The 26,465-nt window shown below is 49.9% G+C and overlaps 1 protein-coding gene across 1 annotated transcript; it reads right to left on the bottom strand.

Annotated features, from left to right (window-relative positions):
* Position 1: 1 nt before the first annotated feature.
* Positions 2-22,091, bottom strand: AKR1A1 (aldo-keto reductase family 1 member A1). The gene is made up of 7 exons (XM_073643602.1): positions 21,935-22,091; positions 21,707-21,858; positions 16,923-17,118; positions 16,618-16,817; positions 16,262-16,334; positions 2,235-2,321; positions 2-199 (listed from the first exon to the last, which is right to left on the bottom strand). The coding sequence occupies exons 1-7, from the start codon at positions 21,953-21,955 to the stop codon at positions 134-136; spliced, it is 795 nt and encodes a 264-aa protein (XP_073499703.1). The 5' UTR covers positions 21,956-22,091; the 3' UTR covers positions 2-133.
* Between the last annotated feature and the right edge of the window lie 4,374 nt (positions 22,092-26,465).

Here is a 26,465-nt window from a genome sequence, read left to right as displayed (position 1 = left end):
CGAGATTTATTTATTTATTTTTTTTACACAAAGCTCAAGATTTATTACAAAGCGTTGAACATAATGATATATGGTGGCTGCACAGAAAGCGTCGGAGACTGGAGAAGCGACTGCAGATTTTGGGTGACGCCACTCAGTACGGGTCATTGAACGGATACATGGGGTGTCCAGCATCCCGGGCAACAGACTTTCCATCAACCTGCAAAAAAAAATAAAAAATCTGGTGTGATTCGGGATATATGGCAAAATATAATGCGAGAGGGACAGTCTGAGACAGTGGTCACTACAGGGAATGAAATGTCAGGGAAGATTTGGGGAATTGCATTATGAGCGATTTCTAAATACAGTATTGTAGCTGTTATTTTCACATATTTTATGAATCTTAACATTTACACACAGCACAAAGGTTTATTAGACACTCATCAGCTGTAAAAGGAGTAATTCAGATGATATTGGGGAATTGGTCTTTGTGCGATTCTCCAATATGATCCCTAAAGGAGCTCCAAAAATAAAAGTTTCTATGACTCCATTAAATAAAAGAGTCAGATGCTCAAAATAAGGGCATTGCGATTTTACCTTTCTATAGAGATGAAACATGGCATGGATAGCATCATCCATCAGATCGATATTAAGTTAAAGGGGTTAGAATGGCCTTACAGTGATGTGAGTGAATGCATTATGTTCATCCCTTTTGCTATGACGCCGAAAATATATCTCCCATAAATATCGGATCGATGTAAACCCTAATATTCATCACTGACCACCGGCTCCAAAAGGTTTGCGAAAAGTCCTTTAAACACAGAACACTCCTGTACTTCGCCTCTGAATAAAGGAATCTCAGTCTGGTTGGGTAGTTCCAGAGCATAATACCTCTGCTGTAATTACCTGGTCACTGCAGAAGGTCCCTACTTCAATGGATGTCGAAGTGTCAGCTCTCGCTCACTTCCCCAGTTATAATTAATTCCAAATGATAAAAAGAAAAGAGATGCGCTGCAAACCACTCATAAAATACCAGTGACGACGAAGGAGGCCGTGACCTCGGAAACGCGTCGGATAAGCGCTGGCCTGTTTTTCCCTCAGTGGAATCCCCCAGCTGTTGGGATGTCACACAGAAACTAAGCGCTCACATCCTTGATCATCAGCTATCCTGCAGGTGTGACCGGCCGGCACACCTATCAGGCTGTCTGCAGTCCTTCTCACCCATGATCTTCATCCCTGTATCCACCTAGTGCAACGGCTGCACGTACCTGAAAGTCCGAGTCTCTGCAGCCCTCTATCTCCGGCGTTAACACGCCGTTTGAACCCATTTTCTGCAATACTCACGGCTTGTTCTACAGACTCCAGCACTTGTCCATCATCTCTAGTTGCAGTTGTGACTTCTTCTAAGGACCCCTGGAAGCTGCACGCGTATATCTTTATTTGGACTACCATTTTCTCTTAGACAGGTAGGAATCACTCTCTTGGTATATTATGAGTGGTTTTCAGCGCATCTCTTTTCTTTTTATCATTTCATTATTATTTGCACCAGGGAATACGGTGCTTTGAGATTGCGGCTCTTTGCCTATTTGATCTTACTATAGCAGCAGCGCTACTGCAGATTTTTACATTTTACTTTATAATTAATTCCATATGTTCACTGTGTGAGTGATATGTCCCCTCTCCAGAGATGTCTATATGGATTTTAATTTTTCACTACAACAAAGTGTAATATAAACAGTCGATGTAGCAGAAGGTGATGTGTTTCAGTATGGTTGAGAAGAGAGTGTCATGATGCATCCTGTTCTCCAAAGGACGGTAGGTAAAACCTCCGCAAAGTGCATCATTATAACTTCATTATTGGATTATGATTTAATTACTAAGTGTAAGGGTATGTGCACACATTCAGTACTTGCAGCAGAAAAATCTTCTACAAATACTGAAGTGTTGGCATAAAAAACGCAAAATAAAATTCATGTGTTTTTTACATGCGTTTTTCCCATTCATTAGTCTGGGTGAAATCTGCAGCAAAAACGCTGAAAGAATGGACAAGCTGCAAATGTAAATCTGCAAGTCACATAAAAGCAACGTGTGCATGAGACTTCAGGATTCTCATTCAAGTTGCTGATACTAGGAAATCTTTAAGGTTTTGTAGCAAATCTGCACAGAAAAAAATGTAATGTGCGCATAAACCATAAGGTCACCCCATTTCTCAGATAGTCTCCCCTTCAACCTAACCAAGATTTCAGCAGACTCACCGTGATTAAAGGAATGATGTATCTCCAGTTCTTGTTCAGGGCTCCGATCTGCTTCATCTCTTCTTCTGTCAGGCTGAAATCAAAGACCTGGCCAGGAAACAAGAGAACCCATGAGAGATAAGTAAAAATCACCATCCGTATTAATGTCCACTAGTGTTGAGCGAGCACTAAAATGCTCGGGTGCTCGAAGCTCGGGCCGAGCTCGCCGTGATACTCGGGTGCTCGACCCGAGCAACGAGCCCAATGTTAGTCTATGGGAGACCCGAGCATTTTTGCGGCGGCACCCCCGGCAGTCTGTAGAAAGCCTAAAAAGTGCCCAAAACGATAGGGACAGTGCTCAAAAGACACGGGGACAACATGGGCATCGCCCCAGGAAGCATTTCTGACCCCCAGGTCACTGCTGTCAACAACATGGTCAGAGGTATTAAGCCACTTTTACGGGGTCACAAGAAAACGTTCAAAAACTAAACTGAAAGTGCTTTCCTGTGAAATATGTTAAGGAACATCCTTTCCAGGGTAAAGACTTGTGTGTAAGGTAAAATGAATAACTAAAAACAAAAATACTCCTCCACATCTTGGGCTATGTTCACAAGTAGCATTTTTTATTCGTTTTTGCACTTCTGTATTGCTTTCAACCATGACAAATGCATTCACCGGGAAATGTCATTTTAACATTTTCCAACCTTATCTGGTCATGTGCTGTGTGACACAAGCATACAGTGCTGAAAAGACATGGGAACAGCATGGGGAAGACCCCTGGAAGCATCTCTGACACCCAGGTCACTGCCTAAAAGTGTGCCCATCAGAAGTGATCCTTGCCGCATCAGAAGATGCAGACTTGCAACTATCCCCGTGCAAGTCCTTGTCCCAGGGCAGTGTTCAATTGTACCTCCCCATTCCTTGCAATGCAAGCGCAAGTATGCAGCCTGCCACCCACCCACCCACCCCCAGGCTGACGCCGGCCACCATGTCATGGCTGCGTCGGCAGCCTGGTATCCATACTCAGTCCCCAGCCGCCCAGCGGCCGGGTGTCCACACACGGTCCCCAGCCGCCTGGGGGCGGCCGGGTGTCCATAAACGGTCCCCAGCCGCCCCTATTTCTCCTGTTAACTTCCCCCCACACACTTTTCTTAGCCCGGCCTGCTTTAGAGAGCATTGGACGAGCCCACCAGAGAACCAGAATCCTCCGGTGGGCCCTGGCTTCTCCATCAGGGTAGTTGAGAGTGCCAAGGTGAGGAGCATGATGATGATAGAAGTTAGCATCTGCTTTGTTTTCTTGGAATGCAAGCGTAAGTGTGCAGCCTGCCACCCACCCACCCCCAGGCTGCAATACCATACTGCTTGCTTGCTTGCACTTCAAATTGGGCCTTTTAGGCATGTGGAGGCGGAATCTGGCCACCACGTCATGGCTGTGTCGGCGGCCTGGTATCCATACTCAGTCCCCAGCCGCCGGGTGGCCGGGTGTCCACGCTCGGTCCCCAGACGACTGGGGGCGGCCGGGTGTCCATAAACGGTCCCCAGCCGCCCCTATTTGAAGGACAGCCTAACCACAAACACGTGGACAAGTGAATGTGGCCAGGGATGGTCCATCTCACGCCTTCACACTGGGTTAATATTGTGGAAGCCGGGACACAGTTGGACAATGGGATGCAACACGTCCTCCAGACATAGAGGATTGCGGGTCCTGGGTCAATCAGGCTTCAACACAAAGTTCAAAAGGTAGACAGCAGCAGTGGTCAGCCTCCTACACAACGAGTATATTATTCATGATCATGAGGTCATCCATCTCCTTAGCTTTCTGTTCCTTGGAATCCAAGTGCATGTATGTAGTAGCGGCTAGGCCTGAGGTGGTCAGCGTTTTGGCGCATATCCTACCTCCTCCGAGGATAGCTGGATGTTTTCCTGCTACTATCCCAGTTCTATGACTCCCGTTAAAACAAATCTTCAGGTGATGGATGAGGTGGTGGCAAAGGAGAAAGAGCAGGAGGAACAGGGACCATTCACATCACTATCAGGCCAGTCAACCACACATGTCTTGTAGGATATGTTTCTGTAACAAAAGGAGCGGTTCGGCTACACAGTTATAGGGCATACAGTGAGTGCAATGCCTACCAAAAATTTCATGGCACTCCAATGCCCCTTGGAAGTGACATGGAGGTCAGAGGGCCTTAACTAAACTGTTTTTTCCATTTATGGCAACTGGGTCTCCTGTGCACTGTTGGCCTAAGCAGTGAATGGAAGGCTTTCCAAAAATTATGAGGAACTGCAATGGCCCTTGAAACAGACGTGGATTACAGCGTACTAAAAACCTTCTACCCATTATTGGGGAGTGGGTCTCCCTTAGTGTTCGCCTATGCATTGAAAAGCAAAAGCTGACTAAAATTAGGACGAAATGCAATGCCCGTTGGAAGAGTTATGGAGGTTAGAGTTAATTAAAAACAACATTTCAATGCCCCTTGGAAGAGCTGTGGAGTTCAGAGTGGTTTAACAAGACGGTTTTAATGCCCCTTGGAAGAGACGTGGAGGTCACAGTAGCTTAACAAGACGATTTTAATGCCCCTTGGAAGAGACATGGAGGTCACAGTGGAATAAAAAGACAATATCAATGCCCCTTGAAAGAGACGTGGAGGTCACAGTAGCTTAACAAGACGGTTTTAATGCCCCTTGGAAGAGCTGTGGAGTTCAGAGTGGTTTAACAAGACGGTTTTAATGCCCCTTGGAAGAGTGGTGGAGGTCGCAGTGGAAAAAAAAGACAATATCAATGCCCCTTGAAAGAGACGTGGAGGTCACAGTAGCTTAACAAGACAGTTTTAATGCCCCTTGGAAGAGACGTGGAGGTCACAGTAGCTTAACAAGACGGTTTTAATGCCCCTTGGAAGAGTGGTGGAGGTCGCAGTGGAATAAAAAGACAATATCAATGCCCCTTGAAAGAGACGTGGAGGTCACAGTAGCTTAATAAGACAGTTTTAATGCCCCTTGGAAAAGGCGTGGAGGTCACAGTAGCTTAACAAGACGGTTTTAATGCCCCTTGGAAAAGTGGTGGAGGTCGCAGTGGAATAAAAAGACAATATCAATGCCTCTTGAAAGAGATGTGGAGGTCACAGTAGCTTAACAAGACGGTTTTAATGCCCCTTGGAAGAGACGTGGAGGTCACAGTAGCTTAACAAGACGGTTTTAATGCCCCTTGGAAAAGTGGTGGAGGTCACAGTAGCTTAACAAGACGGTTTTAATACCCCTTGGAAAAGTGGTGGAGGTCACAGTAAAATAAAAAGACAATATCAGTGCCCCTTGAAAGAGACGTGGAGGTCACAGTAGCTTAATAAGACGGTTTTAATGCCCCATGGAAGAGACGTGGAGGTCACAGTACCTTAACAAGACGGTTTTAATGCCCCTTGGAAGAGTGGTGGAGGACGCAGTGGAAAAAAAAGACAATATCAATGCCCCTTGAAAGAGACGTGGAGGTCACAGTAGCTTAACAAGACAGTTTTAATGCCCCTTGGAAGAGACGTGGAGGTCACAGTAGCTTAACAAGACGGCTTTAATGCCCCTTGGAAGAGTGGTGGAGGTCACAGTAGCTTAACAAGACGGTTTTAATGCCCCTTGGAAAAGTGGTGGAGGTCACAGTAGCTTAACAAGACGGTTTTAATGCCCCTTGGAAAAGTGGTGGAGGTCACAGTAGCTTAACAAGACAGTTTTAATGCCCCTTGGAAGAGTGGTGGAGGTCGCAGTGGAAAAAAAAGACAATATCAATGCCCCTTGAAAGAGACGTGGAGGTCACAGTAGCTTAATAAGATGGTTTTAATGCCCCATGGAAGAGACGAGGAGGTCACAGTAGCTTAACAAGACGGTTTTAATGCCCCTTGGAAGAGTGGTGGAGGTCGCAGTGGAATAAAAAGACAATATCAATGCCCCTTGAATGAGACGTGGAGGTCACAGTAGCTTAGCAAGACAGTTTTAATGCCCCTTGGAAGAGCTGTGGAGTTCAGAGTGGTTTAACAAGACGGTTTTAATGCCCCTTGGAAGAGTGGTGGAGGTCGCAGTGGAATAAAAAGACAATATCAATGCCCCTTGAATGAGACGTGGAGGTCACAGTAGCTTAGCAAGACAGTTTTAATGCCCCTTGGAAGAGCTGTGGAGTTCAGAGTGGTTTAACAAGACGGTTTTAATGCCCCTTGGAAGAGTGGTGGAGGTCGCAGTGGAATAAAAAGACAATATCAATGCCCCTTGAAAGAAACGTGGAGGTCACAGTAGCTTAACAAGACTGTTTTAATGCCCCTTGGAAGAGACGTGGAGATCACAGTAGCTTAACAAGACGGTTTTAATGCCCCTTGGAAGAGTGGTGGAGGTCGCAGTGGAATAAAAAGACAATATCAATGCCCCTTGAAAGAGACGTGGAGGTCACAGTAGCTTAACAAGACGGTTTTAATGCCCCTTGGAATAGACGTGGAGGTCACAGTAGCTTAACAAGACGGTTTTAATGCCCCTTGGAAAAGTGGTGGAGGTCACAGTAGCTTAACAAGACGGTTTTAATGCCCCTTGGAAGAGTGGTGGAGGTCGCAGTGGAATAAAAAGACAATATCAATGCCCCTTGAAAGAGACGTGGAGGTCACAGTAGCTTAACAAGACAGTTTTAATGCCCCTTGGAAGAGACGTGGAGGTCACAGTAGCTTAACAAGACGGTTTTAATGCCCCTTGGAAGAGTGGTGGAGGGCGCAGTGGAATAAAAAAGGCAATATCAATGCCCCTTGGAAGAGACATGGAGGTCACAGTAGCTTAACAAGACGGTTTTAATGCCCCTTGGAAGAGTAGTGGAGGTTGCAGTGGAATAAAAAGACAATATCAATGCCCCCTGGAAGAGACGTGGAGGTCACAGTAACTTATCAAGACGGTTTTAATGTCCCTTGGAAGAGTGGTGGACGTAGCAGTGGAATAAAAAGACAATATCAATGCCCCTTGAAAGAGACGTGGAGGTCACAGTAGCTTAACAAGACGGTTTTAATGCCCCTTGGAAGAGCTGTGGAGTACAGAGTGGTTTAACAAGACTGTTTTAATGCCCCTTGGAAGAGTGGTGGAGGTCGCAGTGGAATAAAAAGACAATATCAATGCTCCTTGAAAGAGACATGGAGGTCACAGTAGCTTAATAAGACGGTTTTAATGCCCCTTGGAAGAGTGGTGGAGGTCGCAGTGGAATAAAAAGACAATATCAATGCCCCTTGAAAGAGACGTGGAGGTCACAGTAGCTTAATAAGACGGTTTTAATGCCCCTTGGAAGAGACGTGGAGGTCACAGTAGCTTAACAAGACGGTTTTAATGCCCCTTGGAAGAGTGGTGGAGGTCGCAGTGGAATAAAAAGACAATATCAATGCCCCTTGAAAGAGACGTGGAGGTCACAGTAGCTTAATAAGACGGTTTTAATGCCCCTTGAAAGAGACGTGGAGGTCACAGTAGCTTAACAAGACGGTTTTAATACTCCTTGGAAGAGACGTGGTGTAGCATCGACGTCTCTGCCCACTGCTAGGCAGAGACGCCGTCCCTCTCACCTTCCCGCTCCTGGCGCGGCGTCCTCCTGCGCTCCCCTCCTCGCTGCTGACGGCACGCTCCTTCCCGGGCTCTGTGCTTAGGGCGCGCGCTCCCCCTCTCTTAATGGGACCGCGCGCGCCGTCCTAAGGAGTCCCCGGCCAATGGCCGGAGGACCTCCCATATATAAAGCACCTCCTCCAAAATGGAGGTGCCCGAGCAAAGTTGTTGCAAAGCATACTCACCTCTGCTTCAGCCCTCAGGTCCCGTTGCCAGCCTGACTACCAGTCCTGTCTGCCAGCTTGTCTTCTCTCCAGCCCGACAGTCTGTCTCCAATCATCCGCCAGTCTGTCTATGGGCGAGTCCACCTGCATACCAGGAAGCACCTGCCAGTTATCTGCCTGCTACCTGCCGTACCTGTTAGCCCGCTCACCTGGGAGCGCACGTCTGTTACTCTCCTGCTGGCCTACCTGGAGGCTCTGCCGTCACATGCCGTGACCTCCTGCCTGCTAGCCAAGAGACTTCTACCTGTTCTGCGGTCACATGCTGTGACCACCTGCCTGCTAGCCAAGAGACTTCTACCTGTTCTGCCGTCACATGCTGTGACCACCTGTCTGTTAGCCAAGAGACTTCTACCTGCTCTGCCGTCACTTGCCGTGACCACCTGCCTGCTAGTCAAGAGACTTCTTCCGTCACGTACCGTGACCACCCGTCAGCTAACCCAGAGACTGCTGCCTGCCTGTTGTGTCCACCCGCTATACCGTTCAGTCCCAGCTATCTGACCTGTGGGAGCCACCTGCTCTTTTACAAGGTCGTCCCCAGAGTAGCACCTGCCCCTCTGGCTCCCTCCTTGTTCCACGGCACAGAGGTTCCACCACCCGGACCCGTTACACGTGGAGGTCGCAGTAGTTTAACAAGACGGTTTTAATGCCCGTTGGAAAAGAGGTGGAGGTCACAGAAGCTTAACAAGACAGTTTTAATGCCCCTTGGAAAAGTGGTGGAGGTCGCAGTAGCTTAACAAGACGGTTTTAATGCCCCTTGGAAAAGTGGTGGAGGTCACAGTAGCTTAACAAGACGGTTTTAATGCCCCTTGAAAGAGACGTGGAGGTCACAGTAGCTTAACAAGATGGTTTTAATGCCCCTTACAAGAGCCATACAGTACAGCATCTTAAAAACATTATTCCCATTATTGGGGAGTGGGTCTCCCATAGTCTTTGCTTATGCCTTCCAAGCAAAAGCTGCCAAAAATTAGGACGGAGGAACTTGCAATGCCCCTTACAAGAGCCATGCAGTACAGCATATTACAAACATTATTCCCATTATTGGGGAGTGGGTCTCCCATAGTCTTTGCCTATGCCTTCCAAACAAAAGCTGCCAAAAATTAGGAGGAAATGCAATGCCCGTTCGAAGAATCGTGGAGGTTAGAGTTAATTAAAAACAAGATTTCAATGCCCCTTGGAAGAGCTGTGGAGTTCAGAGTGGTTTAACAAGATGCTTTTAATGCCCCTCGGAAGAGACGTGGAGGTCCCAGTAGCTTAACAAGATGGTTTTAATGCCCCTCGGAAGAGACGTGGAGGTCGCAGTAGCTTAACAAGACGGTTTTAATGCCCCTTGGAAAAGTGGTGGAGGTCACAGTAGCTTAACAAGACGGTTTTAATGCCCCTTGGAAAAGTGGTGGAGGTCGCAGTAGCTTAACAAGACGGTTTTAATGCCCCTTGGAAAAGTGGTGGAGGTCACAGTAGCTTAACAAGACGGTTTTAATGCCCCTTACAAGAGCCATACAGTACAGCATCTTAAAAATATTATTCCCATTATTGGGAGTGCGTCTCCCACAGTCTTTGCTTATGCCTTCCAAGCAAAAGCTGACAAAAATAAGGACGGAGGAACTTTCAATAATGGCAACACGGACCACGGTCACCCTGGTGGTATAGTGGTGGTGGAGGCTGAGGATAAGGAGAAGAACATAAAACAGCCGAAATGAGGAAGCGTATACCCATGTGTGGGTGTGAAGCGGTGCATGTGAATACACCTCCCGAAATAACACAGTGGATTTGACTTTATGTTACTCTGCTGTCATTTGGTGGTGATGAGAAGTCTGGCCCAATCCAGCCCTTGTTCATTTTGATAAGGGTCAGCTTGTCAGCATTGTCAGTTGACAGGCGAGTGCGCTTATCAGTTATAATTCCCCCAGCGGCACTAAAAACACGCTCCGATAACACGATAGCGGCAGGGCAGGCCAGGACCTCCAAGGCGTACAGAGCGAGTTCATTCCAAGTGTCCAGCTTGGATACCCAATAATTAAAAGGCACAGAGGAATCACGGAGGACGCTGGTATGGTCGGCAAGGTACTCACTCACCATCTTTTGAAACTTTCCACTCCTTGTGAGAGTACCCCGCGCCTCAGGGTCTGTCCGAAGGGAGGGTCTGAGAAAACTGCCCCAGAACGTTGACAGTGTTCCCCTGCCTCTGCTGGATTGGAGTTGCATCTCTCTCGCATGTACGCCTTGGTTGGGCAACAAACTGGGACCTCTGCCGCTAGTGTGTTCAGATGGGAATTTTTTTAACAGTTCTGCAGCAAGGGCCTTCTGGTACTGCCCCATTTTTGTAGACCTCTCCACCTCAGGAATAAGAGAGTGAAAGTTCTCCTTGTAGCGGGGGTCTAAAAGTGTCACCAACCAGTAATGACTGTCACCCAACATTTTGACAATGCGAGGGTCACGGTTAAGGCAGCGTAACAAAGTCAGCCATGCGTGCCAGACTAGTAAAGGGCAAGACTTCCGTGTCCTCACCAAGATGACGACTGACCATGCTCTCCTCCTCCTCCCCCCTGTCCTCAGGCCACCCACGCTGAACCGACGGTATGATAGTTGTACAGGTACTACCGTCTACAGTGCATGATACAAGCTCCTGGTCTTCCTCCTCCTCCTCCTCTCCCTCATTGTCCCCCAATGCACATTGGGATGAGATGAGGCTGGGCTTTGTGTAATCGACCGCTACGGCATCTTGATCCATCTCATCATACTCTGGCTGCAATGCCTCCTCTTTAATTCTCTGCAGAGAGCGTTGCAAAAGACAGACAAGTGGAATGCTGACGCTAATGATGGCGTCATCGCCACTCACCATCTTGGTGGACTCCTCAAAGTTTGTCAAGATGGTACATATGCAACACAGCAAGGGAGGCGGAAGCTGTAGCCGACTTGCGAAAATGAGCTGACAGGCGGAGCACTTTGACGAGCAGATCTAGCAACTCGGGGTACGATTTAAGAAACCGCTGAACCACGAGGTTAAGCACATGAGTCAGGCATGGTACGTGTGTGATCTCACCTCGCCTCAGAGCCGCCACCAGGTTACGGCCATTGTCACACATGACCATGCCTGGGTGTAGGTTCAGCGGTCTCAGCCACAGATCTGCCTGCTCTTTCACAGCTATCCACAACTCACAAGCAGTGTGAGGTTTATCACCTAAGCTCATGAGTTTCAGCACAGCCTGTTGCCGCTTGGCGGAGGCAGTACTGCAATGCTTCCAGCTTGTAACTGATGTGGTGATATCTGAGATGGAGGCTGAACATGAGGAGGAGGAGGATGCACAGGAGCTGTACACTGTGGGGGCAACTCTGACTGACATAGGGCCCACAATCCTCAGTGTGGGGAGGATGTGTTCCGTCCCAAGGTCCGACTGGGTCCCGGCTTCCACTATGTTTACCCAGTGTGCCGTCAGGGAGATGTACCGTCCCTGGCCACAAGCACTTGTCCACGTGTCCATTGTCAGGTGGACTCTCCCAATAACTGCGTTGTTGAGGGCACGGCAGATGTTTTGGGACACGTGCTTGTGTAGTGCGGGGATGGCACACCGGGCAAAATAGTGTCGGCTGGGGACAGAGTACCGAGGGACGGCCACCGCCATAAGGTTGCGGAAGGATTCCGTCTCCACCAGCCTAAAAGGCAGTATTTCCAACGCAAGCAGTCGTGAAATGTGCCAATTTAGGACTGTGGCCTGTGGGGCATTAGCTGCGAATTTCCGCTTTTGTTCAAAGGTCTGGGATATGGACAATTGAACGCTGCGGTGGGACGTGGACGTGGACGTTGATGCTGTTTCTTGAGAAACTGCCATAACAAGTGAAGACTGAGAGGAGGGGGCATCTTTACATGCAGTATGTAGCGCCGGCGTCCCTGCCCTCTGCTAGGCAGGGACGCTGTTCCCCTCACCTCTCTGCTCCGTGCCCGGCGTCCTCCTCCCGCTCTGCTGGCAGCGCGCGCTCCTTCCCGGCCACTGTGCTTAGGGCGCGCGCTCTCCCTCCCTCTTAAAGGGGCCGCGCGCGCCGTCCTAAGGAGTCCCCGGCCAATGGCCGGAGGACTTCACCATATATAAGGCACCTCCTCCAAAATGGAGGTGCCCGAGCAATGTTGTTGCACTGTTCATTACTCTGCTTCAGCCCTCAGGTCCCGTTGCCAGTTACCTGCCAGATACCTGCCAGATTCCTGCCAGCTTGCTGTCTTATTCCTGCTTGATATTCTGCTACCTGCCTGCTAGCCTGAGGTCCGACGGTCTGCCTTACTACTCCTGTCAGTCTGTCTAAGGACCAGCTTGCCCGCTCACCTGGGAGCGCACATCAACTACCTGCCTGCTTGCCTGAGGTCCGACGGTCTGCCTTCCAACTCTTGTCAGCCTGTCTATGGACCAGCTTGCCCGCTCACCTGGGAGCGCACATCTGCTACCTGCCTGCTAGCCTACCTGGAGGCTCTGCCGTCACGTGCTGTGACCACCTGCCTGTCCAGTGACTCCTGCCCGCTCACCTGGGAGCGCTCATCTGCTGCCTGTCTGCTAGCCTACCTGGAGGCTCTGCCGTCACGTGCTGTGACCACCCGCCTGTCCAGAGACTTCTGCCCGCTCACCTGGGAGCGCTCATCTGCCGCCTGTCTGTTGGTCTTCCTGGAGGCTCCGCCGTCACATGCTGTGACCACCCGTTTATCCAGAGACTCTCGCCTGCTCACCTGGGAGCTCACGTCTACCATCAGCCGCCACAGGTCGTACCAACCCTTTACCCAGAGACTGCCCCGGTCACTTCCCGTGACCATCTGCCCGTTCACCCAGAGACTGCCCCGGTCACTTGTCGTGACCATCTGCCCGTTTACCCAGAGACTGCCCCGGTCACTTGCCGTGACCATCTGCCCGTTCACCCAGAGACTGCCCCGGTCACTTGCCGTGACCATCTGCCCGTTCACCCAGAGACTGCCCCGGTCACTTGCCGTGACCATCTGCCCGTTCATCCAGAGACTGCCCCGGTCACTTGCCGTGACCTCCTGCCCGTTCTTCTAGAGACTGTCCCGGTCACCTGCTGTGACTGCCTGCCTGGTCGCCACCCGCTCCCTTACAAGGACCGCCCCCTTGTATAGTAGCATAGTAGCTCAGAGGTTCCGCCTCCCAGACCCGTTACACAGTATGGACACTGGATTGCCTTGCAAACACAACAGGGGGCTCTATTGCACGCACAACAGCGGAAGAAGCAGTGGTGAAACCCGCTGACACTGGTCGTGGACCCTGGGGTTCGCCCCACAAAGTCGGGTGCTTTGCTGCCATGTGCCTGATCATGCTGGTGGTGGTCAGGCAGGTAGTTTTGTCACCCCTGCTGATGCTGGCATGGCAGGTGGTACAAATGGCCTTTTTGGGGTTATCAGCAGTCTTTAAAAAAATTCCAGACTCTGGAAGACCTACAGGTTGTACTGGCAACGTCCCTCGTGTTGGTGTTACGGGGAACTGTTGCCTGCCTTCTGTGTGCGGCCACCACTCTGCCTCCCTGACCCTGTGTGCTGCTGGCCTCGCTCTGCATGTCCTCCTGCCACGTTGGGTCAGTTACTAGATCATCCACCACCTCCTCCTCTTCCACTTGCGTACCACGATCCTCCTCCTCACTTCCTGGCAATTTTGTCTCGTCATCGTCCACCTCTTGTGACAAACTGCCAGCGTCGACTTCCTGTGGCCGTGGCTGTTCAAATATTTGGCCATCGCTACATGGGATCTCCTCTTCCACCACTTCAAGCGGAGCAGGCGAGGGGCCCAAATATGGAAATGGACCAATGAACAGCTCTTTAGAGTGTCCAAGTGTGGGATCAGTTGCTGTCTGATGACACTCGGCATGGTGGGAGGAGGGAGCATCAGGGTGAGGAGGAGTATGCGGTCGAGACTCACGGCTACTAAGATTTGACCGTGTGGAAGACAGACCGGAGGTGGTGGTGCCCAGGTGACTGGAAGTATTATCTGCTATCCAATTAATAACCTGTTCACACTGATCAGTTCGCAATACTGGTGTTGTTCTGTGCTTCCCTATTAATTCGGTCAAGAACTGGAAGCGAAAAGATGTGGCTGCTGGTTGTGGCATATTTTCACCTTGGCCACGGCCCCGTCCTCTGCATGCAACATCTCCAGAACGTCCACTTCCACGTCCCTTGCCACGCGCCTTGCCCATTGTAAAGGAAGTAAAATAGCTTACACTCACACTATCAATGGAAAAAGGGTAATAAAAAGTAGATTAGAACCGTGGAAGAGGAAAACCATAGTTCTATTTCTCTGGCCTACACCCGACTCTTTTATACAATCTGAACAATCAGGGAGAAAATATTACTGTTTTTCTTTACGGAAAAAATAACAAAAGCTGAATAATAGAGATTTTTTTACCGTGGAATGGCAAAACCACAGTTATAATTTACTGGTGTACAGTCTTGCCTAAAAACACAGCCATGAATAAAGAATGGTACCAGAATGTCCTCCAAGAGCAACTTCTCCCAACCGTCCAAGAGCAGTTTGGCGCCCAATAATGCCTTTTCCAGCATGATGGAGCACCTTGCCATAAAGCAAAGGTGATAACAAAATGGCTCATGGAACAAAATATAGAGATTTTGGGTCCATGACCTGGAAACTCCCCAGATCTTAATCCCATTGAGAACTTGTGGTCAATCATCAAGAGACGGGTGGACAAACAAAAACCAACAAATTCTGGCAAAATGCAAGCATTGATTATGCAAGAATGGACTGCTATCAGTCAGGATTTGGTCCAAAAGTTGATTGAGAGCATGCCAGGGAGAATTACAGAGGTCTTGAAGAAGAAGGGGCAACACTGCAAATATTGACTTGCTGCATTAACTCATTCTGTCAATATAACCTATTGGTACTCATAATATGATTGCAATTATATTTCTGTATGTGATATAAACATCAGACAAATACTAATAAAAACCAGAGGCCAGCAGATCATGTGAAAATATAATTTTGGTGTCATTCTCAAAACTTTTGGCCATGACTGTATACCAGACTTTTTTAAATATATATATTTGCGGCTGAACAGTGAGCGACACACTCAAACTGTTTTATTTTTAGCTGCAAATGGCCCAAAAGTGGATAATACAGAGGTTTGAACCGTGGAATTGCAAAACCACACTTCTGTTTCTCTGGCCTACACCAGACTATTTTCAACAGATATATTTGTGTCGGAACTGTCACAGACACACTTTTTTTTTTTTGGGGGGGGGGAGGGGGGACACACCAAAAGGTTAATAAGACGGGTATTTGTACAGAGTGAAGGAGGAAAAAAAAAAAGAGGATTTATTTGAAAAAAAAAAAGGATTTTTCCTGGCCCCCGAGACCTGGTGCTAAGTCCAGCAATTTCAGCAACAGGAGCACACAGGACTGTAATGCAGCGTTTGCTGGTATAACCACTGCGTCTCCTATACAGCCTGCCTGCCTGATATCTGGGATGTATATTAGTCCTGAGAAGGACTGTTTGTTTGATCTGGCAGCCTTTACAGACCCTACACTAACTATTTTGCAGGATATATCTCTCCCTAAATCAGCAGCGCTGTCCCTACACTGTCTGATCCGGAGCGACTGTGTCCAAGATGGCGGCGCCCGGTTTTAAATACTCGAGGTTACGCTGCGCGGCCAGCCAATCACTGTAATGCTCACAACCAACATGGCTGCGGCATTACAGTGACTGGCAGGCAATCCCTGCATGTTCATTGGCTCTGTAAAGAGCGCCGAACATGTAGGGCGGAGACCCGAGTCCAGCCCGAGTAACCCGGAAATGCTCGGTGCTCGCCGAACATCCCGAGTAGCGTGATGCTGGGGCGAGTACCGAGCAGTGTCGAGCATGTTCGCTCAACACTAATGACCACCCATATCTGCCACTATATCAGCCAGGCAGGATGTAGATATTGATGTGAACAGTGATCTGGATCCAAAGGCCTCCATAATCTCCATCCCTTTAATGTTTTGAAATAAGAAAGGTTACAGTAACCCAATGTATACCGTGCCCAAATCATGATCATGGCTAAAATGCCAGCGGCGATCTGACTCGTATTGACCCATCTAAAGTTATATTTGTGTCCTCTTCAGCCGCTGTGAAACTAACTCCCAATGTGCTCTTCCAGTGATATGACTTGCTGGGATTTGTAGTTTCACAGCTGCTGGATAGACCACCGAGTCCTATACTGTATATATTATACAGATGTGTGCTCACCTGAAAATTCTGCAGGATCCGGGAAGGGGTGACGCTCTTTGGGATGGTAACGACTCTCCTCTGCACCTGAAACCTGGAATATAAAGACGGCCGCCATATAACTATTTATAGTTAACTACATCCCAGGGGATCAAATATCGACGTGTTGATAAAAATCACATATTTTGTGAATGCCCTAAACCAAATAGCCATCGGTAGAACAATTATTTACCACCTCGACTGGGTGCAGGTATGGGGGACCCCACAGAACAACAGCCAATAGCAATTGTATTACTAATAAGGAATATAGAGGCACAGAGCCAATCGCTCCAGGTAATGACCCAGTGCAACGTGTTTCTTGTTGTCTTGCCATGTACCTGAGAAGGATTTGGGCCTCAGATTTGGAGTATTTCTTTGCCATCTCCAAGATGCAGGGCTCCTCCAGCAGGACCGGGTCCTCAGGTTTTCTCCAGCTGCGATCAGGAGATCCAAGCGGACTGTAACCCGTAAAGACAAGACCGTTCTTGTGACAGAAAGCGATGAGCTCATTCTGAGCCAGGTACGGGTGACACTCCACCTGTACACACGAGGCAACCACATGAGGTGAAGGCCAGACACCAGACAAGGGTCCCACCTGCAGAACCACCATCCGGGGCCACGCGAGACCTTACCAGGTTCATACCTGCAGCACAGCCGGCTTCACAGCAGCGGCGCTCAGGATGTCCTCAATCTGCCTCTTGTTGAAGTTGGACAGACCGATGGCCTTGGTCAGACCCTTCTCCACCAGCTTCTCCATGGCCTTCCACGTGTCTTTGTAGTCGGTGTAGTCATACTGCAGGGAGCCGTCCGGGTTTTGTGGAAAGATATTATCTCCTCTCCTGAAGCAAAGGATGTGATGATGTGAAGGAGGATTACTGGATTGTGCTACAAGTGCTGCAATACCTCAAATCTGTACATATATTACCTCCAGACAACACAGCTGACCTCACCACCGCTCCCATCTGCCATCCACAACCAATCACCTTCACCTCTAGCCCATTAATCCCTGCTTCACCCCAGTCCATTGATCCATTCTTTACCCCTAGGCCATTAATTCCCTCCTCCACACCTATTCAACTGATTCTTCCTCCAACCCTCGGCCATTGATCATCCTTCACCCTGAGCCCAATGATCCCTCCTTCATCCCCAGCTCCATGAGCCATCCTTCACCCCAAGACCATTAATTCCACCCTCCACCCCTAGCCACTTGATCCATTGTCCACTAATAGCCTATTGATCCATCCTTCACCCACAGATCATTGATTCCTCTTTCACCCCCAGCTCACTGATCCATCCTTCACCCCTATGACATTAATTCCATCCTCCACACCCATCCAATTGATTCCTCTTTTACGCTTCACCCATTGATCCCTCCTTCGCACCAGCCTATTGATCCCTCCTTTACCCAGCCCATTGATCCCATCTCCGCACCAGCCCATTGATCCCTCATTCACCCCTAGCCCATTGATCCCTCCTTCGCCCCAAATCCATTGATCCCTCCTTCACCCCAAACCCATTGATCTCTGTTTCGCCCCAGCCCATTGATCCCTCATTCACCCCTAGCCCATTGATCCCTCCCTCGCCCCAAATCCATTGATCCCTCCTTCGCCCCAAACCCATTGATCCCTCCTTCGCCCCAAACCCATTGATCTCTGTTTCGCCCCAGCCCATTGATCCCTCCTCGCCCCAAGCCCATTGATCCTTCCTTCGCCCCAGCCCATTGATCCCTCCTTTGCTCCAAGCCCTTTGATCCCTGCTTTGCCCCAAGACCATTGATTCCTCCTTCGCCCCAAGCCAATTGATTCAACCTTCACTCCAAGCCCACTGATCCCTCCTTCACCCCACCACATTGATCCCACCTTCACCCCACCCCATTGATCCCTCCTTCGCCCCAGCCCATTGATCCCTCCTTCGCCCCAGCCCATTGATCCCTCCTTCGCCCCAGCCCACTGATCCCTCCTTCGCCCCAGCCCATTGATCCCTCCGTTACCCCAGGTCATTGATCCCTCCTTCACTCCACCCCATTGATCGTTCCCTTGCCCCAGCCCATTGATCCCTCTTTCACCCCAGCCCATTGATCCCTCTTTCGCCCAAGCCCAATGATCCCTCCTTTACCCCAGTCCATTGATCCTTCCTTTACCCCAGCCCATTGATCCCTCCTTTACCCCAGCCCATTGATCCCTCCTGTACCCCAGGCCATTGATCCCTCCTTCGTCCCACCCCATTGATCCCTTCTTCGACCCACCCCATTGATCCCTCCTTCGCCCCAGCCCATTGATCCCTCCTTCACCCCACCCCACTGATCCCCTCCTTCGCCCCAGCCCATTGATCCTTCCGTCACCCCACCACATTGATCCCACCTTCGCCCCTAAGCCCATTGATCCCTCCTTCGCCCCAAGGTCATTGATCCCTCCTTCGCCCCACCACATTGATCCCACCTTCACCCCAAGCCCATTGTTCCCTCCTTCGTCCCAAGACCATTGATCCCTTCTTTGCCCCAAGCCCATTGATTCCTCCTTCACCCCACCACACTGATCCCACCTTCACCCCAAGCCCATTGATCCCTCCTTTACCCCAGCCTATTGATCCCTCCTTCGCCACAGCCCATTGATCCCTCCTTTACCCCAGCCCATTGTTCCCTCCTGTACCCCAGGCCATTGATCCCTCATTCGCCCCACCCCATTGATCCCTTCTTCGCCCCAGTCTATTGATCCCTCCTTCACCCCACCCCACTGATCCCTCCTTCACTCCAGCCCATTGATCCCTCCTTCACCCTACCACATTGATCCCACCTTCACGCCAGCCCATTGATCCCTCTTTCGCCCAAGCCCACTGATCCCTCCTTTACCCCAGTCCATTGATCCTTCCTTTACCCCAGCCCATTGATCCCTCCTTTACCCCAGCCCATTGATCCCTCCTGTACCCCAGGCCATTGATCCCTCCTTCGTCCCACCCCATTGATCCCTTCTTCGACCCACCCCATTGATCCCTCCTTCGCCCCAGCCCATTGATCCCTCCTTCACCCCACCCCACTGATCTCCTCCTTCGCCCCAGCCCATTGATCCTTCCGTCACCCCACCACATTGATCCCACCTTCGCCCCTAAGCCCATTGATCCCTCCTTCGCCCCAAGGTCATTGATCCCTCCTTCGCCCCACCACATTGATCCCACCTTCACCCCAAGCTCATTGTTCCCTCCTTCGTCCCAAGACCATTGATCCCTTCTTTGCCCCAAGCCCATTGATTCCTCCTTCACCCCACCACACTGATCCCACCTTCACCCCAAGCCCATTGATCCCTCCTTCGCCCCAGCCCATTGATCCCTCCTTTACCCCAGCCCATTGTTCCCTCCTGTACCCCAGGCCATTGATCCCTCATTCGCCCCACCCCATTGATCCCTTCTTCGCCCCAGTCTATTGATCCCTCCTTCACCCCACCCCACTGATCCCTCTTTCACTCCAGCCCATTGATCCCTCCTTCACCCTACCACATTGATCCCACCTTCGCCCCAAGCCCATTGATCTCTCCTTCGCCCCAAGCCCATTGATCCCTCCTTTGCCCCAAGCCCATTGATCCCTCCTTCACCCCTAGGCCACTGATTCCATTCGCCACCCCTATACAGTTGATTCCTCCTTCACCCTTCACTTATTGATCCCTCCTTCGCCCCAGTCCATTGATCCCTCCTTCACCCCAGCCCATTGATCCCTTCTTCACCCCGGCCCATTGATCTCTCCTTCGCCCCAGCCCATTGATCCCTCCTTCGCCCCAGCCCATTGATCCCTCCTTCACCCCAGCCCATTGATCCCTCCTTCGCCCCAAAGCCCATTGAACCATTCTTCGCCCCAAGCCAATTGATCCCTCTTTCACCCCTAGGCCACTGATTCCATTCTCCACCCCTATCCAATTGATCACTCCTTCGCCCCAAACCCATTGATCCCTCCTTCACCCCACCCCATTGATCCCCCCTTCACCCCACCCCATTGATCCCTCCTTCACCCCTAGGCCACTGATTCCATTCTCCACCCCTATGCAATTGATCCCTCCTTTATCCCAGCCCATTGATCCCTACTTCACCCCAGCCCATTGATCCCTCCTTCGCCCCAGCCCATTGATCCCTCCTTCGCCCCAGCCCATTGATCCCTCCTTCACTCCACCCCACTGATCCCTCCTTCGCCCCAGCCCATTGATCCCTCCTTCACCCCACCACATTGATCCCACCTTCGCCCCAAGCCCATTGATCCCTCCTTTGCCCCAAGCCCATTGATCCCTCCTTCACCCCTAGGCCACTGATTCCATTCTCCACCCCTATCCAGTTGATTCCTCCTTCACCCTTCACTTATTGATCCCTCCTTCGCCCCAGTCCACTAATCCCTCCTTCACCCCACCACATTAATCCCACCTTCGCCCCAAGCCCATTGATCCCTCCTTCGCCCCAAGCCCATTGATCCCTCCTTCACCCCACCACATTGATCCCAACTTCGCCCCAGCCAATTGATCCCTCCTTTGCCCCAAGCTCATTGATCCCCCCTTCACCCCAGCCCATTGAACCCTTCTTTGCCCCAAGCCAATTGATCCCTCTTCACCCCTAGGCCACTGACTCCATTCTCCACCCCTATCCAATTGATCCCTCCTTCGTCCCAAGCCCATTGATCCCTCCTTCACCCCACCCCATTGATCCCTCCTTCACTCCACCCCATTGATCCCTCCTTCACCCCTAGGCCACTGAATCCATTCTCCACCCCTATCCAATTGATCCTCCTTCATCCCCAGCCCATTGATCCCTACTTCACCCCAGCTCATTGATCCCTCCTTTGCCCCAGCCCACTGATCCCTCCTTTACCCCAGCCCACTGATCCTTCCTTTACACCAGCCCATTGATCCCTCCTTTACCCCAGGCCATTGATCCCTCCTTGGCCCCCCCCATTGATCCCTCCTGCGCCCCAGCCCACTGATCCCTCCTTCGCCCCAGCCCACTGATCCCTCCTTCGCCCCAGCCCATTGGACCCTCCTTCGCCCCAGCCCATTGGACCCTCCTTCGCCCCAGCCCATTGGACCCTCCTTCGCCCCAGCCCATTGGACCCTCCTTCGCCCCAGCCCATTGGACCCTCCTTTGCCCCAGCCCATTGGACCCTCCTTTGCCCCAGCCCATTGGACCCTCCTTCGCCCCAGCCCATTGGACCCTCCTTCGCCCCAGCCCATTGGACCCTCCTTCGCCCCAGCCCATTGGACCCTCCTTTGCCCCAGGCCATTGGACCCTCCTTCGCCCCAGCCCATTGGACCCTCCTTCGCCCCAGCCCATTGGACCCTCCTTCGCCCCAACCTATTCATCCCTCTTTCGCCCCAGCCCATTGATCCCTCCTTCACCGCACCCCATTGATCCCTCCTTCGCCCCATCCATCTTCCATCCTTAGCCTATCTATTCACTTACTTGAAGGCATACGGCCAGTGCATAAGGTACAGGTCCAGGTAGTCAAGCTGCAGATCTGTCAGGGTCTTCTTCAACGCTCCTTCTACATCCTCCGGGTGATGCTTGTTATTCCACAGCTTGGAGGTGACAAATATGTCTTCTCTTTTTAGACCCTGGAAACAATATCAGCGATAATGATATTTACTGGAGAAAAAACATATCAGAGACCTGCAAGTAGCCAAACTTTACCTGATCAGAGCAGAGACTCATTTTTATGGCTTCTCCTACTTCTGTCTCGTTTCCATACACAGAGGCGCAGTCTATGTGACGATATCCAACTCCTAGTGCGTATTTTACGGCATCTCTCACCTGTCAGCAGGAGAACAGTCAGTAATACACAGGAAAATGTTGGGACTTATCAGAGGGTCATAAACATAGAAAAACACTGAAATGATCTTGTGGAGATCTGTATGTGCACGTGGTGTGTATTCAGCGGAAAGGCTAATGCTGGGCATGAATATTAGCTGCCAGCACCCCTACTGCAATGTTAGAGAGGAAGCTGCTGCTCCCCATCACTGCAGCCATGTTATCTAGGGGACGACCTTATTACTCTGAAGGTGGTTGGGGAGAACCAGTAAAGGAAGTGATGCTTCAGGAGTTCAAAATGCAATGATGTAGTACATGTATTTCACCACCAGAGGGCGCTAATGACCAATCTCCAGAGTAGTCACTGATTAAGGGTCGCTATTATCACAATGGATCTAAGAAGCATTATATAGGGAATATCCCATATAAAAGGGACATTGTGACAGCAGCGGAATCCAACACAGATCTGTGTAGTCATCAATCATATTCATTTATTAAACATAAAATGCACCTTTTTTCCTTCATGAAAAAGCATCAATGGCAATGTGATCCATCATCACTACTACAAGGGTATAAAGGACAAAGAGCGATGCCTTCTACAGAAATCAATAGAATTGGTGACTGAACAAAAAAACACTAATATTCCAGAACCATCCAAAGCTGCAGTTGTCAGCTTTCTTGTCATGTTATATTTATTACACATTAAGAGCTGCAGTCACAATTCTGCTGATGAAAAACACGGAAGAACCACATGGTGCATTATAAGGTAAAGTGGGAAAATGTGTATTGAAGGCTGACGAGCACCAGTCTACTGGCAATCACCTCTACTGGAAAATGTGAATGCGGATAAGGAAGAAAAAGCTCAAGTATTGTCACTACACAGTGACAACACCAGCAGAATAGTGAGTGCAGCTCTGGGGTATAATACAGGATGTAACTCAGGATCAGGACAGGATCAGTAATGTAATGTATGAACATAGTGACTGCACCAGCAGAATAGTGAGTGCAGCTCTGGAGTATAATACAGGATGTAACTCAGGATCAGTACAGGATCAGTAATGTAATGTATGTACACAGTGACTGCACCAGGAGAATAGTGAGTGCAGCTCTGGAGTATAATACAGGATGTAACTCAGGATCAGGACAGGATCAGTAATGTAATGTATGTACACAGTGACTGCACCAGGAGAATAGTGAGTGCAGCTCTGGGGTATAATACAGGATGTAACTCAGGATCAGGACAGGATCAGTAATGTAATGTATGAACATAGTGACTGCACCAGCAGAATAGTGAGTGCAGCTCTGGAGTATAATACAGGATGTAACTCAGGATCAGTACAGGATCAGTAATGTAATGTATGTACACAGTGACTGCACCAGGAGAATAGTGAGTGCAGCTCTGGAGTATAATACAGGATGTAACTCAGGATCAGGACAGGATCAGTAATGTAATGTATGTACACAGTGACTGCACCAGCAGAATAGTGAGTGCAGCTCTGGAGTATAATACAGGAGGTAACTCAGGATCAGTACAGGATCAGTAATGTAATGTATGTACACAGTGACTGCACCAGCAGAATAGTGAGTGCAGCTCTGGAGTATAATACAGGAGGTAACTCAGGATCAGTACAGGATCAGTAATGAAATATATATACACAGTGACTGCACCAGCAGAATAGTGAGTGCAGCTCTGGAGTATAATACAGGATGTAACTCAGGATCAGTACAGGATCAGTAATGTATGTACACAGTGACTCCACCAGCAGAATAGTGAGTGCAGCTCTGGAGTATAATACAGGATATAACTCAGGATCAGTACAGGATCAGTAATGTAATGTATGTACATAGTGACTGCACCAGCAAAATAGTGAGTGCAGCTCTGGAGTATAATACAGGAGGTAACTCAGGATCAGTACAGGATCAGTACAGGATCAGTAATGTAATGTATGAACACAGTGACTGCACCAGCAGAATAGTGAGTGCAGCTCTGGGGTATAATACAGGATGTAACTCAGGATCAGTACAGGATCAGTAATGTAATGTATGTACACAGTGACTCCACCAGCAGAATAGTGAGTGCAGCTCTGGAGTATAATACAGAATGTAACTCAGGATCAGTACAGGATCAGTAATGTAATGTATGTACACAGTGACTGCACCAGCAGAATAGTGAGTGCAGCTCTGGAGTATAATACAGGATGTAACTCAGGATCAGTACAGGATCAGTAATGTAATGTATGTACACCGTGACTGCACTAGCAGAATAGTGAGTGCAGCTCTGGAGTATAATACAGGATGTAACTCAGGATCAGTACAGGATAAGTAATGTAAAGTATGTACACAGTGACTGCACCAGCAGAATAGTGAGTGCAGCTCTGGAGTATAATACAGTATGTGACTAGCCCAGGGGAATGGGGATGACTCGGTACCCGGCCCGTACCCTGGGGTCAGCTTTTAAAAGGGTGGTTTGGTTTACTAATTTTATGGAAGTTCGTGACGCCACCTGTGGTTTCTGGTGAGAATCACCAGCGCTGCGGCAGTCCGCTGAGGCCGGTGATAAGGCAGCTCGATGGTACAGCTCCCCACAGGTGGAGCTAGGCCTCAGGGCAGTTTATGGAGAGGGGGATGCAGGACAGGCGAGACCCAGCCGGGTCAGAGCAAGAACAGGGACTGACACGACAATCACTGCAGTACCTTTTACTGGTGGTAATTCAGGCACATCCCGGAGCACTGTAGGGTGAAGGGTGCATGTCAGGATCTTCCCCAATGAGCGGGTGTAGGGCCTCCTGTTTCTTGCCTCAGCATAGTAAGTTTCTGACCTGCCTAAAGCTAAGCCTAACTTTGTCTCTGTCCTGCTCCGGCTGACGTTGTGGTAGGGCCTTCTCTTGGAGTGCACGCTCCCAGCTTACGGGGCCTATGTGTCTCCTGGCACTGTTACGTATCAGCTCTCTGGTGATCCTGGGACCTGTAGTTCTCCAGGGATTCCGGTTAGGCCTTACTGGGTCGTAGAGATCCCGGTAAGCTCGGACCCGGTGTCTGGTAAATGTTTCGGGGTGAGCTGGGTAAGCTCCTCTGCCCCCACTGCTACTCGCTCCTCTAGCCTTCGGCCTACTCGGACCCTCACTAGGCTACTCACACTAACGGCAGCTTGCCGCTCTTCACCGCTCTTACAGGCGTCGGCACGCCTTGGGCTCACTTACTTGAGCTCCTGAGTCTAGACTGGGCTTCAGGACCGCTGGAGACCTAGCTTGCCTACACAGCTACCCGCGTGCTTCTCCGCACACACAGCTCTTCACTCTCTGTGCACGCCAGACTGACTAACTGCCTAGCTCCACCTTCCCTATTTATATCCCTAACGGGCTCCCTCTGGTGGTCTGAGGTGGAAGGTGGAGGTGTGTGAATGCTTATGGGGGCCCCTTGTGGAGGATTCCATTAATGTACCCCTCCAGGATCTGTGGTACCAAGAGCAGCTGGGCGCCACATTCACCCCTAGCAAAGCTCAGCACTCCCGGGCTGAAGTACATTTTAAAACAACAATAGTAAACATGAACAATAACAATCTTCCCTTTATGGGAGGCACATTTCTTAAATGTTGCACAACAACATAAACAAGTACAAAGCGTCCTCAGAATTCAAGTCTCTTGTGGTGAGGTTCCCAGACAGGATGTTCATCTCACAGGGTAGAGTACTTGGTAGTTTGAGGGACCTGTCCCAAACGCTCAACGTAGGCCCTGGGGAGGCTGCAGGGCATGGAGATCCTGCGCTGGACCTCCGGTAGGGCCACTCCAGACAGGTTTTCCTTCTGAGGTCACCTAAAGGGGCACTCCAGGGAGCGCAATTATATACAATAAATAGTTTTTGGGCTGCACATAGTCCTCAGCCACGGAGTTCTTAGGTAAATAAAGAATGTCATTAGGCAAAGTGTCCATATCACTTGAACTGTTCGGTAATAAAGCTAAGCACATAGTAATATACATATGCATGACAATACAGTACAATAATATACAATACTATATAATACCCCAAGGGTAACTATTTACACTGCCAGAGTTTTACCTATTTTACTCAGTGTATCTGACAGGGGGTTGACCTTGCGTGCTACGTGTAGATCTGCGTAGGCCTGGGATACGTGAAGCGCTAATAGGTGCACTACCTCCCAATGTGTTAAGACTAGGTGTGGAGGGTCTACAAGACTGCATTGACCTCTCTACTGGACTAGCAAGTATACCATTGGCTTGGCCTTCTTGCTCTGCTCCAACCGGGGATCCTTCTTTCGGGGACTCTGCTTGAGCAGGCTCTTCTGCAGCACTTATAGGGTCTTCTTGCTGTGGGTATAAGGTGATTACAGGGATGATTACTGCTCCTCCTAGTTGGGGCCAATCTGCCGGGAAATCTCCTAAGTCAGTGTGTATCA

This window comes from Phyllobates terribilis, unplaced genomic scaffold (genome assembly GCF_046119375.1).
Source record: "Phyllobates terribilis strain yellow unplaced genomic scaffold, ASM4611937v1 Scaffold_8__6_contigs__length_399053987, whole genome shotgun sequence".
NCBI classification, from domain to species: Eukaryota; Metazoa; Chordata; class Amphibia; order Anura; family Dendrobatidae; genus Phyllobates; species Phyllobates terribilis.
Note: the sequence above shows the minus strand (reverse complement) of the source record. Positions and strands in the feature narration are given on the sequence as shown.

What these genes read in the sequence shown, in the direction of transcription:
- AKR1A1 (XM_073643602.1), bottom strand. Translation starts at nt 21,955, where the DNA reads ATGAGTCTCTGCTCTGATCAG. An exon ending in TGAAGCCGGCTGTGCTGCAG is followed by an intron (nt 16,818 to 16,922) that starts GTATGAACCTGG and finishes TCGTGTGTACAG; the next exon opens with GTGGAGTGTCACCCGTACCT. An exon ending in GAGGCCCAAATCCTTCTCAG is followed by an intron (nt 16,335 to 16,617) that starts GTACATGGCAAG and finishes TTTATATTCCAG; the next exon opens with GTTTCAGGTGCAGAGGAGAG.